Here is a 16,042-nt window from a genome sequence, read left to right as displayed (position 1 = left end):
AAAAAAAAAAAAAAAAAAAAATATATATATATATATATATAAGTCAAGACTGAGACTATTAGCTGGGGACAGTGGCTCACTCCAGTAATCCCAGAACTTTGGGAGGCTGAGACAGGTAGCTTAATTGAGCTCAGGAGTTCAAGACCAGCCTGGGCAACATGGTGAAACCCCATCTCTACCAAAAATATAAAAATTAGCTGAGTGTGATGGTGCACACCAGTAATCTCAACTACTAGGGAGGCTGAGTAAGGAGAATCACTTGAGCCTGGGAGGCAGAGGTTGCCGTGAGCTGAGATGGCACCACTGCATTTCAGCCTGGGGGACAGAATGAGACCCTGTCTCAAGAAAGAAAAAAAAGACTGAGTCTATCATAAATAAATATAGAAAAGTACAGTTTTGTAGGATGGGTTGACCTCTATTCACTAGACTCAAGACACTGCAACTCTCAAAATGCTTTGGTACCAGGTGAAAATCTGCCTATTCATGACTCAACTGCAACGTTCAGCATGGAGAATGGGAGAGATGAGAAGGTCCTAGCCTAGAAAGCAATGGTGTAGGTGCCCACAGAGCTACATTACGGCTCCCTTTCTGTGCCAGAGCTCTGCACACTGGGAAATGACCAAAGCCTATTATTCCCTGGTGTTTTAGACCTTACTCAAGCTATTAGATTATTTTTGTGTGTCAGTTGGTGAAGATTCTTACTCACTCTTTTACCAAAATAAAGAAATGATGTTGACTTTAAATCTCACGCAATGTGCAATAAAACATGATTTAATTGATACATATATACACACACACACATATATATATATACATATTAAAATATATTTAGGAATCTGGGATTCAAGTCACAGGATCATTCTGAAATATATATTATCTAATTTCTGGTAGGACAAACCAAAAATTTATTATTATATTACTTTCTATTGACAATATCCCTTTATTTTGAAGTGATGCCTATTTATTTATTTATTTATTCAATTAAACACTACTAAAAGTAAATGTCACCAAAATCAAATCATTACAGAATTAAATGCAATTATAATCAAGTGTAATTAAGCAAAAGCAATTAAGATCTTATGTAATATATAATTAAATCAGTAATAATAGAATCAAAAGATTATGTGTTCTTTTAAAAACAGCATACAAATTATTGCAAAATAAGGTAAACATAATTCTTATAATGTTTCTATAACCAGATTCAGCTTACAATTAGACATCTTATAATGGACATACCTAAAGAATTTCAGGGATCAAGAAGAATAAAGTATTTTATACCCATGGAAAATTTCACTTTGGTCACTAATTAGATATGTAGTCTTGGAAAAGTCCAAGCCTTATTTTAGTTATCTTTAAAATGGAAATAATGATACTTTACTTGAAAATTAGTCACGTCGAGATACTGAATGTATCAAACATAATAAGTACTTGAGAGTAGGCATTCTTATTAATTCTATTACTGTCTGTTCAGAAAAGAAAGCTTTATATGTTTTTTTCTCAAATCTATTTAATCAAAGCAGACCAAGCAATTCCAAGAAAAGTAGATATAATTCTCAGTGAAAATACTTACCTAAACTCTTTGCCTCATATTTGATCTTAAATCCTTGCCCTTCGTTACCATGATCAGAAATAAACTGAACAAACATTTGATTATCCGAGGTGAACAGAGTTGATGAAGCATGACTGCCACAAAAATGACCATTTCCTCCAGGGGGTCCCAAGGGTGGAGAAGAGATATCAGGTCCATTTCTTAGCTGGAAAGACAAATTAAAATGGCATCAACTCCTTTACATTGCAAAAGAAGGAGTACATAATTCTTATCCATTTAGGTCCCAGGAGAGAAAAATTATCATTTTGTTTTCTAAAGGAAGTCTACAGAAAACTAATTAGAAAGGATAGCCAGCAAGACCTACCACCACGTAATCCCCCTGGTTGCAAGAAGAATCTCCATTTGGAATCTGGAAAGGCTGCTCAAAATGGACAGCAATGGTCAGGCCACTTTGGACCAGGACATGCCAGGAACAGTTGAGGTTGGGTGGGTATGTCTCTGGATACTTGGGGGACGTAATGATCCCTCTGTCTGCATGCAAATATCCACCGCAGCCTTCCCACAAAGAAACAAAGATAGGTTATTTAAATAGCATTGGCAGCTGGATTTTTAAGCTTTCTTAGTTTTTTGGGGGGGTTTTCAAAGTGTAAGCAATAAAAATGCTTGAAAATAAAGCCAGAGTGTAGAAAATGATTAGTATAACAAGCATATATTGAGCACATGCTATTGGCTACTCAGTCTGTGGTGGCTGCTGAGATCTGGGATATAGAGGTAAATAATGGAGACAAATCACTTACTTCCGTGAAGATTTCTTTATAGATGGGAAGACATACAATAGCCAAATATATAATATGTGAGATGGTGATCAATGCTATAAAGAAAAATGGATGGGAGGAGGGAGAAGGGTACTTTATTGTTAGAGTTAAGCTAGAAAAGCCTTGTCACTGGAGTAACATCTTAGCAGAGACATGATGAAATGAAGGATCAAGCCAGATGGTTATGTGATAGAAAACATTCCAGCTCAGAAAACAGTGTAACGGCTCGATGTGTCAGATGGAAGTCAGAATGAGAGATCCCAAAGGTAGCATGACTATGTCATGCAGGAAACTGAAAAGACTTATTCTGAGTAAGAGGAGGAGGACATTGAAGGGTTTTGGGCATCAGAATGGCATGATCTCACTTAAGTTTGAAAATATCACTCTATGTGCAGTCCTTAGACTGTAAGGGGTAGAGGGCAGGGAGGAGCAGAAGCAGTGTGTCCAATAAAAAGGGGACTCTCTGAGACCAAGGAGAGATGACAGGCTTGTGGGCTAGGCTGGTAGCAACAGAATTGGAGAGGTGTGATGGGAATCTAGATATATTGTGAGGGTAGAGCCAGTGTGATTTGTTGATGGTTAAGTGCGAGACAAACAGAAAAGTCAAAAATAACATCAAGATTTTTGACTTAAAGAATAAGAAAAATGTACTTTCCATTTGCTGAGACTGTGAGGAGTGTAGAATTTGTGTGTTATGGAAACGGGTGGGAATAAAGTGTTCAGTTTTGACTGGTTAGATTTTTGGTTATCTCTCTCTCTAACTATCTAATTGAGTACAAGTGGTTTTTGATTACATGGATGAAGTGCATACTGGTGAGGTCTGAGATTTTAGTGTACTAGTTACCCGACTAGTGTACATTACACCCAATATGTAGTTTTTTATCCCTCATGCCCTGCCCATCCTTCCTGCTTCTGAGTCTCCAAAGTCCATTTTATCACTCACGGGCTAAATTAGAAATACTTTCAAGACCAGGAGCTGTCGAGGATGTATATATACACAGATACACACACATATTTATGTTGGAATTCACTAGGGATGGCTGGCAAAATATTAGGGAAATATTGGGGAAAGTTATAAGATTAGAGTCTCAAACCTTTTGGAAGGCTGAAAATTTTTAATGGAGTAGGCTAAAGGCAGCCAGTTCTTACATTAGAGTGTTAAGTCATAGGGTAAAGATTTAGGGACAATAAAACCTTCCCCAGTTAAATCTGTTCACTCCACATCCCTTTGTCTTTACTCTAACTGTTTACTCCGGTAAATTTTGGGCTAGATGGTCCTCTCAGGGGGAGGTTGAAGGGGAATTCCAGTTAATGGTGTTTATTCTGGGCCCTAGAACCAAAAGCTTTTATCATTTGTAAAACCAGGCTTTTAGCCATGTTAATTATCCACAAGGATGTTGACTTAGAACCTCTGTTACTAAATCTATACTGAATACATGTGAGGAGGTACAGGGAGTGGTCGTCGGTTAGCGGCAATCACCCTCTGAAAGCAGTTGATGACCATCCCTAGCCCACTCAAATCACTGTACTGGGTGTGAGAGTGCATTCATCCATCCATCCTTGAGTCAGGGTCTGCAGGACAGACCTCTGTAGGGAGTGATCAACGTCTCAGGTAGTGAACCCAACATGATCGAGGTATCATACTTATATATGCTATATACATAAATATATATACACACGCATATAAATTACAATGGTTCTACCCTCACTATATACATACATATGTATATATGTATGTATGTATAATGAGCTTCCATATATATTAATATATACATGAGAGTGAGAGGGCAGGAGATGAAGGAAGAGGATGAAATGAGCAGGGATTAATTCTCCAGCTGTCAGGGCCTACCCTTACTTGTCATCAGCAAGGAAGGGTAGACAGCCTACAGAGCTAGTTACATTGCAGAGGAGAAAACTTATCTTGGGTCTAATTCCAAAGCCCGCGCTCTTAAGACTCTATGCAACCTGCCTCCCTTGAGCAACAGCAACACAATTTATCTTCACTTGCTTCCTACTTGGTAAAAGGTATATATAAGCGTGGAGGAAATATTAGGTTGATTTTTAATGTTAGATTGAGAATATGCTTTAAAATTATGTTTTTTAGCTAAAAACATGAGAGTCTTTCACTCTTCCATGGACTACTTTTATTACCTGTCATTTGGTTTGGATTTAAGGCTATTGCTGGACTTCACATGTCAAGTTTGAGAAGTCTCAATCATACTGCGTGTGACAGCATCCCATTTATGGTACCCGCTTGTGATTCATCAAATTCATATTTCAAGAGGAACAAACTCTTCCTGCCAACCCTCAAACGGATGACTTCAACCAAGTAATTTATAAAAATAAATGATGAAGCTTTGCCCTTTTGATGAGTTATGGATAAGAGCTGCACTCTAGTTCCAGCCCTCAGTGAGGCTGAAAATTTCCTGTAAAGCTCTCTCTCATGCATTCCACGGACACTGCTCCCTGGAGTGAAGATACCCCACCCAGAGACCCGAAGGCAGGACACTTTTGCATAACTTAGCCTCGGTCCTTTGGGTCAGGACTCAGCATTGCCGTAAGGGGAGCCAGCCATCCAGAGCCCTGGCAGAGACCCATGTCCTCTGACTTGTCTTGTGTCCTGGTACCCCAAAAAAATTATATTAGGGAGAGAAAAAGAGAGGAGATGAGATAACATGGGATTACAAAATATTTGAACTCATTACTCTTGTGAAAGGATGCATTGAAGCCTGCCCTGGTTACACTGGAGTCCGAGGTGAAGCGGATAAACATGTACTCTCCAGTAGACCGGATGGGGCCAGGAATCTCTCTGCCACAGAGAACTGCCAGCTGCTGGGCCAAGTTATTGTCTCCTACATTGAAAGAAAGGAAACAGCATGAAAATACCGTCTTGAGAATCTCCTCTACCATCATTTGCAGCTTAGCCCAAGCAGCTCACACATTTTTCTCAGAACATCAGGATTCGTAGAAGATAATGGGATTCTGAAAAAGAAGGACCCCTCAAGGGTGACATCATTCTGGCTCTGGCTTGTAATGGTCCTGTGTGCCCTTTTCTTTACCACCAGTGCCCCACCCCCTACTTTTGTTTGAGATGGAATCTCCCTCTGTCACCCAGGCTGGAGTGCAAGGACACGATCTGGACTTAATGCAACCTCTGCCTCCTGGGTTCAAGCGATTCTCCTGCCTCAGCCTCTTGGATGGCTGGTATTATAGGGGTACACCACCATATCTGGCTAATTATTGTATTTTTAGTAGAGGCAGGGGTTTTGCCATGTTTGCTAGACTGGTCTCGAACACCTCATCTTAAATGATTCGCCTTCCTCGGCCTCCCAAAGTGTGGGGTTCTTTACCATTTTTGATAAAGACTTCTTTGACAGTTTCTACTGCACCCTCCCTTCTTATTTTTGAGCTGGAGTCTTGCTCTGTCGCCCAGGCTGGAGTGCAATTGTGCGATCTCGGCTCACTGCAACCTCAGCCTCCCGGGTTCAAGCAATTCTCCCACCTCAGCCTCCCAAGTGGCTGGGGTTACAGGCACACACCACCATACCTGGATAATTTTTGTATTTTTTGTAGAGACCGGGTTTTGCCATGTTGGCCAGGCTGGTCTTGAACTCCTGACCTCAGGTGATCTGCCCGCCTCAGCCTCCCAAAGTGCTGGGATTACAGGTGTGAGCCACTGTGCCCGGCCATTTCCACTGTCTTTCTAAAAACAGGATGCCAGTTCTCCCTGTCACTAAAACTCAGAATCAGAGTACCTGGGATTTGGAAGCGATGAAGGACCAGTGATGAAACCTGTGTTGATTAGAGACTCTGACCTCAGTTACTCTGATTGCTGAAGGTCTAAATAAGAGGAAAAACAACGTTGGTTCCTTGACCTCAGATCCTACACTAACGTTACAATATCATTCACAAAAAGGTATGCAACTTTTATATGACCCTTTATTCAGTGCCGGTGGGGTTTTTTAAACAAAACTTTTCATTTGTGTTTGTTCATTGCTTTTCTTTGCTTTGGTATAAAAACAACCACACATTTGTGTGGAGAGTGACAGAACAGTCCCAGCAAGTGTGCCCCACTCTCACAGAGAACAAAGGAAATTCGCAGGGGCACCTCATGTCCCCTTTTCATCTCGATTATCTTGGATATAAGCTTGGATCAAAGCCATTGTGCCGGCTGAAACCAAAATGGAGCAAAGGGGATTACAGCAGACTTGAACTCCTTGGCTGGGAAAATATGCAATTTTTTTTTCTTTTGTCCTAAGGCAGAGAATTAATAAATTTCAGGTTTATAAAAAACAAAAATAGAATATGAGACATAAGCAAATATGCCCTTTTACACAACCAGCAACATGGATTCTTTGTGGCACTGACCACAGCTTGAAACTCATTATTAACTACTTTAGAAAATAAGTTATTTTCTATTCCTGTAATTACAAATGTGATGGCACAGTTATAAATGCAAAATGCGTGAAATTGCATTCTTTCCAAGGTTTCTGATTTCTGCAAACTTTTGCGTGCTTTACAATTCAAAAGTGTATCTCTTAAACTCCTTTTGCATTTATACTAAGAGCCCTTCATTATGCTATTTTGCTATACATTTCACCCAGTGTTATTTTCTCTAACTACCTGTACTACTTTGAAGTTTATTATATGTCATGAGTTCACGTGTATATTTTATCACGTGATGATAATGAGTTGAGTCTACTGATTCTGATTTATTTTCTAAAATTCACTCCACATTATCTGGTGAAACAATGCTTATCTCAAAATAAGTGCTTGTTGATTAGCTAACTCATTAGTGGGAAGATAACCCAATAATCACAGGTGGTTTGTTACTTGCCCACCCACCCCTTCAGTCTTCATACTGAGCACTAGGGCATTTCTGGAGACTTCCAAAACCTTAACATATAGATTGCAGAAAGATTGAACCTAATCTTTAAAGAGGAGGGCAAGTCACAGAACGGTAAAGGCTACAGCACTAGAAGCAACTTGGGAATTCTTTTTCTAGTCCAATCTTTCATTTTACAGATAGAGAAACTGAGGCCCCAAGATTATTCAAGACTGACCTCTACTGAGCAATTACTATATACCCCTTTAAGTGCTTCACATGTACTATCTGATTTTATCTTCACAGTGACACTACTAGGTAGGCATTTATTTTTATCCCCATTTTGCAGATGACAAACTGAGTTTTACAGGAGATACGAAGCTAGTCATTTTGCTGTATGCAAGGGCATAGGGCATAGAAGTTAACAGTGACATTAACTTTTGCAGATTAACCTCAGATGCCCCAAAACTATGCTATTAAATGATTGATGTAAGGTCATGAAGAAAATATGTTTAAGATCCGGAGCTAGGTTAAAGAATTACTGATTTTTTAAACAATTTCTTTTCTGTTTAAAAGTTTTTCTAGGACCAATGTAGTTTCATGGAATCTCAGTTTGGAGGAATCTTTGGTATGCAGAATTGGTAGATGCATGGTCTGGAAGAAGCTGATGAATTTCGAACCATGGCAACTCTGTAAAATAAATAAGCAGGTGGGACAGTGACTCAGTTCTCCCAAGAACGCTGCAGGACCCTCTCTGGGGTAGCCCAGGAAGGTTCACAGCCTCCCTACAGCCAAAAGCCTGCAATGATGGGCCAATTGCATGGGTAGGAATAGCCTGTTAGTATCATTTAGATGCTTGCTGCAGAATGTCACATGCTTCTGCTACTCAGAAGCAAAGGCTGGCTGGGCACAGAAAAATAATTGAAGTCGGATTTAAAATTTAGTCATAAAAATATATTAACAATGTATAAATGACAACAATATCCACCAACTGGCGCAGAGCAGACACTCAATAACTATTTCTTGAACACATAATTAAACAAACAATGAAGGAACAAACCTCACTGAACATCTACTCACATTGCCAGTGCATAAAAAGGAATCCACATGGAAAGGTCGCGTAACCAGTTTAAAATATTTGTGTTGGTTTGGCATGCACCTCAGTTTCTTTAGCTCTTTCAAGCTGCCCTACGCCTGAGCAAGGACACTAATAAAACCTCTCTTGAAATGTCCATCTAAATAAACGGAAATCTCAACTATTCCAAATTCATTATCTATAAAATGCTTGTACTTTTACTAAAAAAAAAAAAAAAAAAAATGCATTTATTACTTTCCCTAATCCTCACAAAAAGCCTGCGAGGGAGGTATTTGTCTGTCTCACAGACAGAACGGGCTTGGAGCCTTTCAGTGACGTGTGTAAGGCCACGCAGGAAAAAAGGGACTGCTTGCCAGGCTTCTGGCTTCCAAGAGAAGTTGGTGATGGAACAAAACCAACTCAATGGAATGTGATTTTTAAAGAATAATCATAGTTTACTTCATTGATGCAGTTACCTACTGAAGTTTTTTTTGAAGATTTTTTTAAAGCATCTAGTAGGTTCTGAACACTAGAAGATGTGTGCAAGAATACACATCCTTTTCATTACATGAGAGGTTTTAAATTTCAGTATGCACAAGAAGGCTTGGATGTGAAGACAGCATTCCTGTGCTTTGATGCTCCCCTACGCAATGTGCTGATAGCTGATTGCTGACGGGAAAATGGGGAGAGTCGCGCTTGGTCATCTCAACACATGTGTATGATTGACTTGAGTCTCTACTTAGTGTCCAACCTCTACAGAAGGGACATAAAGCACCTCCACCAATCAATTGTTCTCACTTAGCAGGGTCTAGGGATCGGGGATAAGGGAGACAAGATCTTGCACACTGGCAGCCTATAGGCAAAGGCAAACATGTTTCTTTTTGCTGAGCATGTGCACATCTAACAAATTCCCAGGTGATGACTCTGTGGATCTGGGGGCCACACCGAAAAATACTGATGTGGAGGATGTGGCCTTTCTGCTGTCCTCCTTCATTCCAGCCCATGCAAACTGTGAAGCTCAATTTTGTATAAGGCATACATCAGCAATATTTATGTCTCTAACTTTGTCACATAGCAACACCATGCCTGTGTACAGAGGTAAGAACACAGTATCACCCCTTAATTCTACCTATTTCACCCAGATTCAGGGACAAAGAGAAATGAATATATTACTATTCCATATTCTTCTTAAAATTATTTTAGAGATAGGGCCTCACTCTGCTGCCCAGGCTGGTCTTGAACTTCTAGACTCAAGTGATCCTCCTGCCTTGACCTCCCAAAGTGCTGGGATTAGGTATGAGCCACTGTGTCCAGTCACATTACAATTGTAAGTATTTTCTTCACTTGGATCTTAAAGCCAGAAATAGAAAATAACAATATTTATCTCAGAGGCTTCTCAAAAGGACAGGTGAACCATGTAGACATTCAGACTCTTCTTTCCCTCTTAAGTCTCTAAAAAAGCCTTTGTTTCCTTATAGAAATGTTGTGCTATTCCTTACATTTTGTGACAGGTAATTTAATACTTTCCTATGTCGTTCAGAAGTTGTGGCCAATGCTGGTACTGAGGCCTTCATTGGCCATACAATCTGCATAATTCCACACCAAATGGATGGAGGCGGTACGCAAGTATGATGATAACTGAATAGAACTAAATATGGGTCAGGGTTGAAACTCAGTATTGTTTATAATGTTCTCACCGTCTCGTATCACAAGGCTATCATAGGCACATGTTTGGTGAGATTCGATGTCCAGGGAAAGGATGTTGAGTTCCACGGTAGAGTCGGGAGCCTGGATGAGCCACGTACAGTCCACTCTATTACTGTAACTGTCAGGCCAGCCAGGGGAGAAGAGAAACACGGGCGCATCTCCCGTCCTCAGAAAGCCACCACAAGCACCTGTAGAATGGAAAGCAGCATCTTTGACACAACCCTCATGGAAAAGACACTAGTGCTTTTTCACTTGAAAGTGAAAGCCCTCTACTGAAAAGAAGCAACCAAGAAACAATTTACTCAGAGAAATCAATGAATATCATATTTAACCCACTGATTCGGAGAGCCACAATTTCTGTAGTTGATCTTTGATGTAAAAAAAAAAAAACACGCCTGTAATCCCAGCACTTTGGCAGGCCGAGGCGGGTGGATCACGAGGTCAAGAGATCGAGACCATTCTGGTCAACATGGTGAAAACCTGTCTCTACTAAAAATACAAAAAATCAGCTGGGCATGGTGGCGTGTACCTGTAATCCCAGCTACTCAGGAGGCTGAGGCAGGAGAATTGCCTGAACCCAGGAGGCGGAGGTTGCGGTGAGCCGAGATCGCGCCACTGCACTCCAGCCTGGGTAACAAGAGCGAAACTCCGTCTCAAGAAAAAAAAAAAATACATCGTATTCTCCATTTTCACTATAATTTTGCTATATAACCCATTTAATATTGAGTGCTGACTACTGAGGCATAAATAAGACACATAGAAGACCCCCTGTATTGCTGAGGTAGAGCTGTATTCATTCCTGTGTTTCTCATGCTTCTTTATCTTTTCTGCATAGCTACTTATCATGTAATTTATATCTAGGCAATTTTGAGGTGACAGATGAGGGCCTTCTCAGGCCTGTTTTTGGGCATGTATGCAGCTGGGCATCTGCGTGTGGCCTTCTAGATTTCCAGGAACGAGTCAGAGCTTTTCAAAGTCCCCAGTGGGTACCTCCTTCCCCAGTTTTTCCCTTTCATGTTCCCTGGCCAGTTTCTCATTAGCTGTAACTGGTGTCACTGCCTCACAAGGTGGTGATGTGAAACAGCTGCTGCTGATTGTTTTGTGCAAAGACCCCACGGACAGGGCTGTTTACACAAGAGTGAACTCTTGCCCAGGTCCTGTGAAGACAAGACCTGAGAATGCACTTTTCCAGGAAGCCACTAAGCATGTGGAATAATGATAATGCCGTGGAGACGGACTGTCTTCTGGACCTCTGCTGCCCCATCTCCCACGGCTGTTAAGCTGCTCGTTTCCACAGCTATTGCAGTCATGAGGCTACTACGAAGCTAGAAGGAGAGATGGGAATCGGAAGGGAATGCCACAAAAATGACTATTCCTACTGAGATTCAGCAATTTTTCTTGAATAACTATGCCTCAGATTGTTGTAAGGTTTTGGTTAATTTCCAGAGTTCTCAAAACGTTGATTTTAACAAATGTTTTGCCATCACCTTTATGGAGAAATAGATTCCAGAGGTCCATTCTTCATCCTTTCAGAAGTTTATGACTCTCATACCATAATGCATTTGAATCTTATCAGGGCCAACAGAAAGTGAATATAAAATGTTGTAGAATGAGGTCTTGATTTCTTTATCCTATTACTACATATGCTACAGATTTTTTTAAAGCAATCTCACATGGAACATCTGGATGCTGAATGTTATCCGGTATCTTCAAATTTTAAGGTTTTCCTCTATGTGAAATATTTCTTATCTTAGATTTATAAAATATGGTTTTAATGGCTGTGGGTCATTAGTGCTGTTTACCAAATATTCTATTTGTCTCCACTTCCAAACACCCAGTGGAACTGCATTCTGCAAATGGCCGGACGAGGCCATTTGACCAGTTTTGGCCAATTATGAGCAAAAGGCATGTGTTATTCTACACTGAGCACTTTTAAACCGAGACATCCAGGGCCTCTTTTGCCGCCTGCCATGGTCTCAGGCAATGTCACTGACGATGGCAGCTCCAACAGCCTGAGTTAGGAGGTAATAGATGATGGCAGGCACCCAGTTAATACAAGAGGAACATGTAGAAGGAGACCTGTTGTTTTCAGCCCCTAAGAGTTTGAAATTATTTGTTACCGCCGTAAGATGGAGTTTTTCCTGACTGACAGGCAGCCTGCTTTTCCTACTTGGCGAGCTGAATCTCCTTCAGCTGACCCTAGTCCACAGTAAGCTCATTTTTCTTCCCTTGCTTATTTGCTACTGGTACCACTTGCTTTATCATTTACCCATTGATTTACTAATATCATTATTTAACTGCCATATGAATGCTTTTTTTCCCCCAATCTCGTTTATTTATTTTTTACTTTTTATTTATTTAGTTTTGAGGCAGGGTCTCACTGGAGTGCAGTGTCATGATCACTGCTTACTGGCAGCCTTGAACTCCTAGGCTTAAGCAATTTTCCTGCCTCAGCCTCCAGAGTAGCTGGGACTAGAGACATGTACCACCACGCCTAATTTTTTTTATCTTTTGCAGAGATGGAGTCTCCCTGTGTTGTCCAAGCTGGTCTCAAACTCCTGGGCTTTAAGGAATCCTCCTGCCTCAGCCTCCCAAAGTCCTGGGATTACAGGCATGAGCCACTGTGCCTGGTTCCCATTACTTTTAAGCTCCTGAAGAGTAGAGACTGTATCTCAGTTTCCTTTCTTAATCACCTCAGTGTATCCATAATAAATTCTCAGTAAATATGTGTTGACTAAAGTTAAATATATGCATGTACAAGAAATGTTGATATATTTTTAAATATTAAGGTTTTTTTAGTTTTAATGAAACTTTCACAGTGTGATATCACTACAAGATAATCACTTATACCATCTAGATAATTAGTAAACTCTAAAATTCTCTCAATGCTTTACTTGCCTTTTCCTTGTTCTGCTTGACTAAGAAAAATAAGGTTTATGGCTCTCTTATTGACCTGTCCACTTACGTCATATAATTATAGAACTTCATAATAAAATGTTAGAAGGAAATTTGTTGGTATAATATTTTACATACGTAAGTAATTCCTTTTCTACCTTGAGGTTTGTAAATATAAAAGAAAGCTTAACTCAAGTTTATTTCTAAGAGCTCTGGATATATCTATCCAGAATTAAATGTTGCCTCTAAATTGCATTGTCAATCTTGCTGATTGTTTGCTCTTAGATAAATGGATTAATATTTCAAGGAAGAGATTCATATTCAATGTCATGAAAGCACCTTATTAGAGAGGTAAGAACAACATTTCAGAACGGAATACTAAGGGACATTACATAAATATAAGTACAAATTATTTTCATTAGTGATGTCTGCTGATACAAATACCCAAGAAGTTAGAAGAAAATAGACTAATCTTTTAAGTCATAGAACAAGTTCAGAGTTTGAATATTCTTCAATGAGGTACCATGATTCTGTGCCCCAATCAATATTCAAGGACTTAGAATATCCTCCAAGAAATAGCTGATGAATTTTTTCTATGTCAACCCTCAAATTCGTAAGAAACACTCAAATTCATTTAAATAATTTTCGTTTCTTTTTTGTTTTTGAGATGGAGTCTTACTCTGTCTCCAAGGCTGGAATGCAAAGGCATGTTCTTGGCTCACTGCAACCTCTGCAGCCCGGGTTCAAGCAATTCTCATATCTCAACATCCCCAGTAGCTGAGGCTACAGACACGCTCCCCCATGACAAGCTAATTTTTAGATTTTTAATAGAGATGTGGTTTTGCCATGTTGGTCAGGCTGGTTTTGAACTGCTGGCCACAAGTGATCTGCCCGCCTCAGCCTCCCAAAGTGCTGGGATTACAGGTCTGAGCCACCATGCCTGTCCTCATTTAAATAATTTTCAAGAAAAAAGTCTCCCCAACATGCTACCTCAATATTACTTTCACTGAGGGGATTAGGAATGTAAAAAAGTAAAAGTTTAAAATTAGGCCCATTTTACTGTGAAACATGACAATTTATGACCAGCTAAAAAGAAACTGAAGCATTTCTGAAGGTGCATTTAAAATAGATGCAGAGGAAAAAGAGTTACTTCTATGAGTTGATCCTTAACTAACTGATGGTGTGTGTACGTGAATGTATATGTATAGTATCTGCAAATCAAATTTTCAGAGATTTCTAAAGTGGTCTCTAGAAATTTTAAGTATATCTTATGGATATCGAGCCTCTAATTATTATAATATGAACAATATAATGGGAAATCTGCATTTTTAGAAAGAAATGTATAATTTTTACAAAAGGTAGTGTTTATGAATCTAAAAGAACATCTGAACATCTGGTGAAAGGGCTTTGGGGCTGTACTTATTCTCATTTATCTGGCTGCTGTTACGACAGGACCCTTTGAAACATTGGCCTGCAAACATCAGTCCTAAAAAGAACTTCTTTTATTACCAAACACACCTGGAGCAATGGTAGGTAAAACTCCATCAGGTGCCTCCACTGCAAACCACTCCAGAAGGAATCCCTTCCCTGAGATTGAAGAGTCGGAGTAAAAGTGAAATGTCAAAGAATTTCCAGTGGAGCTGAAAGATTCAGTCTGGGTACCACAGTAAGATCCAATGAGACGGGCGTGAATGCTAGGCCCATCATAGATCTGCACATAGAAAACAGATAACAGAGTGCTGTATTTAGGCAATTGTCTATATTTTCCTTCATAAAAAGATAAAATCAAAAAGATGCCTTACATAATTACAATTCTATCATAACAACAACAAAAAACCAAATGGGTAAACATTTTATTTTTGCTTAAAACAGATGATAGTGCCAGAGAATATAAAATATTATTGCAAGTAATTTAATGCTTTGAAAACATCTGTATCTTTGTTGCAGAATTATATTAATAAGCATGCATTGTGGGACACAGCTCATTAGATGATTCACAGTAAAATTTGTGGATGGAAAAATAAGAACCAGAATGGTTACCTAACAACAGTACTTAATCAATGTGCTTTGAGGCTTCAAAGCGAGGAATCAGGAAGAAAGAAGGGAAAATAACAAGAAGAGAAAAGATTTAATGAGAAAAAGTGGACAGGTATCCTAAAGGAGTCAATATTTCCACAGAAGGAAAGGAGAATTCGTAACAACAAAATAACCAAAACTTGCAGGGCTCACCATGGTCAAAGCACTCAATAAATCTTCTTCGGTTGGCTTTAAAATCTTAAATTATCTATTTTGAAGCATATTTTGTGATAATTTTTAAACAGCTAGGGACAAATTTATATTAACAGTTATTATAAAATCCTCTGCCAGAAAAAATTTGTAATAGTTATTTCTATATATATTAGGCATCCATCAGGTACTGGGTTCTCTTCATGGCACCAACAATCCAAGATGAATAAGGAAGGGTCATAGCCTATAAGAATCCAATTGTGTTTCTGGAATTCACACAGTAGCCAATGTCTGGATAGCAATGATCACCATAATTTTTTGATTTATATTTATTTTTATGTGATCCTTAAAATTTTTAACAGTCTAACATAAAAACAACAAGGATAGTGGGAAATATGACAGAATAAGTACTTAATTAGGACACATATGCATGCTTAGACAAAGCCCAATAGGAAAACTATAACATTCCTAAAAAAGCCCTTAGATATGAGATAGAAAATAATAAATGCAATACTGAAATTGCCTTTGTCCATGTAATCTAGAGGCAGTCTTCTCTAATCATGACTTAGGACTACCCCACATGATTTGCAAATGCTTGAATAGACATTACCTTGGATTTATTTTTGCCAATAGGAATTCACCAATATCTATGAGCATTGATTGGATGTGGAAACTCACCCGTAAAATGTCATAATAGCAGCTCTGTGTTTCTTCTATGTCCATCTCCAGGATTCTACCATGGACAACGTAAGATGCATTCACATTTACTGTCCATTGGTAATTGGAGTTATGTGGGTAGTTTCTAGGCCAGAAAGGAGAAGCGACTTTCCCATGAGTTCCCACAATATTATTATTGCCAAATACTAGGAGGGAAAACAGAGTAGTAAATCAGACCTACTTAGAATCGCTCTTTAACCAAATGAAAAAAAACAAAAGGCAAGGGATGTTGA

General features: G+C 39.2%; 1 protein-coding gene across 1 annotated transcript in view; it reads right to left on the bottom strand.

Annotated features, from left to right (window-relative positions):
- CUBN (cubilin) overlaps nucleotides 1-16,042 on the bottom strand; it is a 287,868-nt gene that overhangs the window by 87,860 nt on the left and 183,966 nt on the right. Inside the window, exons 38-43 of the mRNA XM_032244141.1 lie at nucleotides 15,771-15,955; nucleotides 14,385-14,577; nucleotides 9,962-10,159; nucleotides 5,070-5,216; nucleotides 1,914-2,104; nucleotides 1,571-1,754 (exon numbers count right to left, since the gene is read on the bottom strand). Of these exons, the coding sequence (XP_032100032.1) occupies nucleotides 1,571-1,754; nucleotides 1,914-2,104; nucleotides 5,070-5,216; nucleotides 9,962-10,159; nucleotides 14,385-14,577; nucleotides 15,771-15,955 (1,098 nt within the window). The remainder of the gene's footprint in view (nucleotides 1-1,570; nucleotides 1,755-1,913; nucleotides 2,105-5,069; nucleotides 5,217-9,961; nucleotides 10,160-14,384; nucleotides 14,578-15,770; nucleotides 15,956-16,042) is intronic.

This window comes from Sapajus apella, unplaced genomic scaffold (assembly GCF_009761245.1).
Source record: "Sapajus apella isolate SASKATOON/1434 unplaced genomic scaffold, GSC_monkey_1.0 scaffold53, whole genome shotgun sequence".
Classification (NCBI taxonomy): domain Eukaryota; kingdom Metazoa; phylum Chordata; class Mammalia; order Primates; family Cebidae; genus Sapajus; species Sapajus apella.
This window is presented reverse-complemented; position numbering and strand designations above follow the sequence as displayed.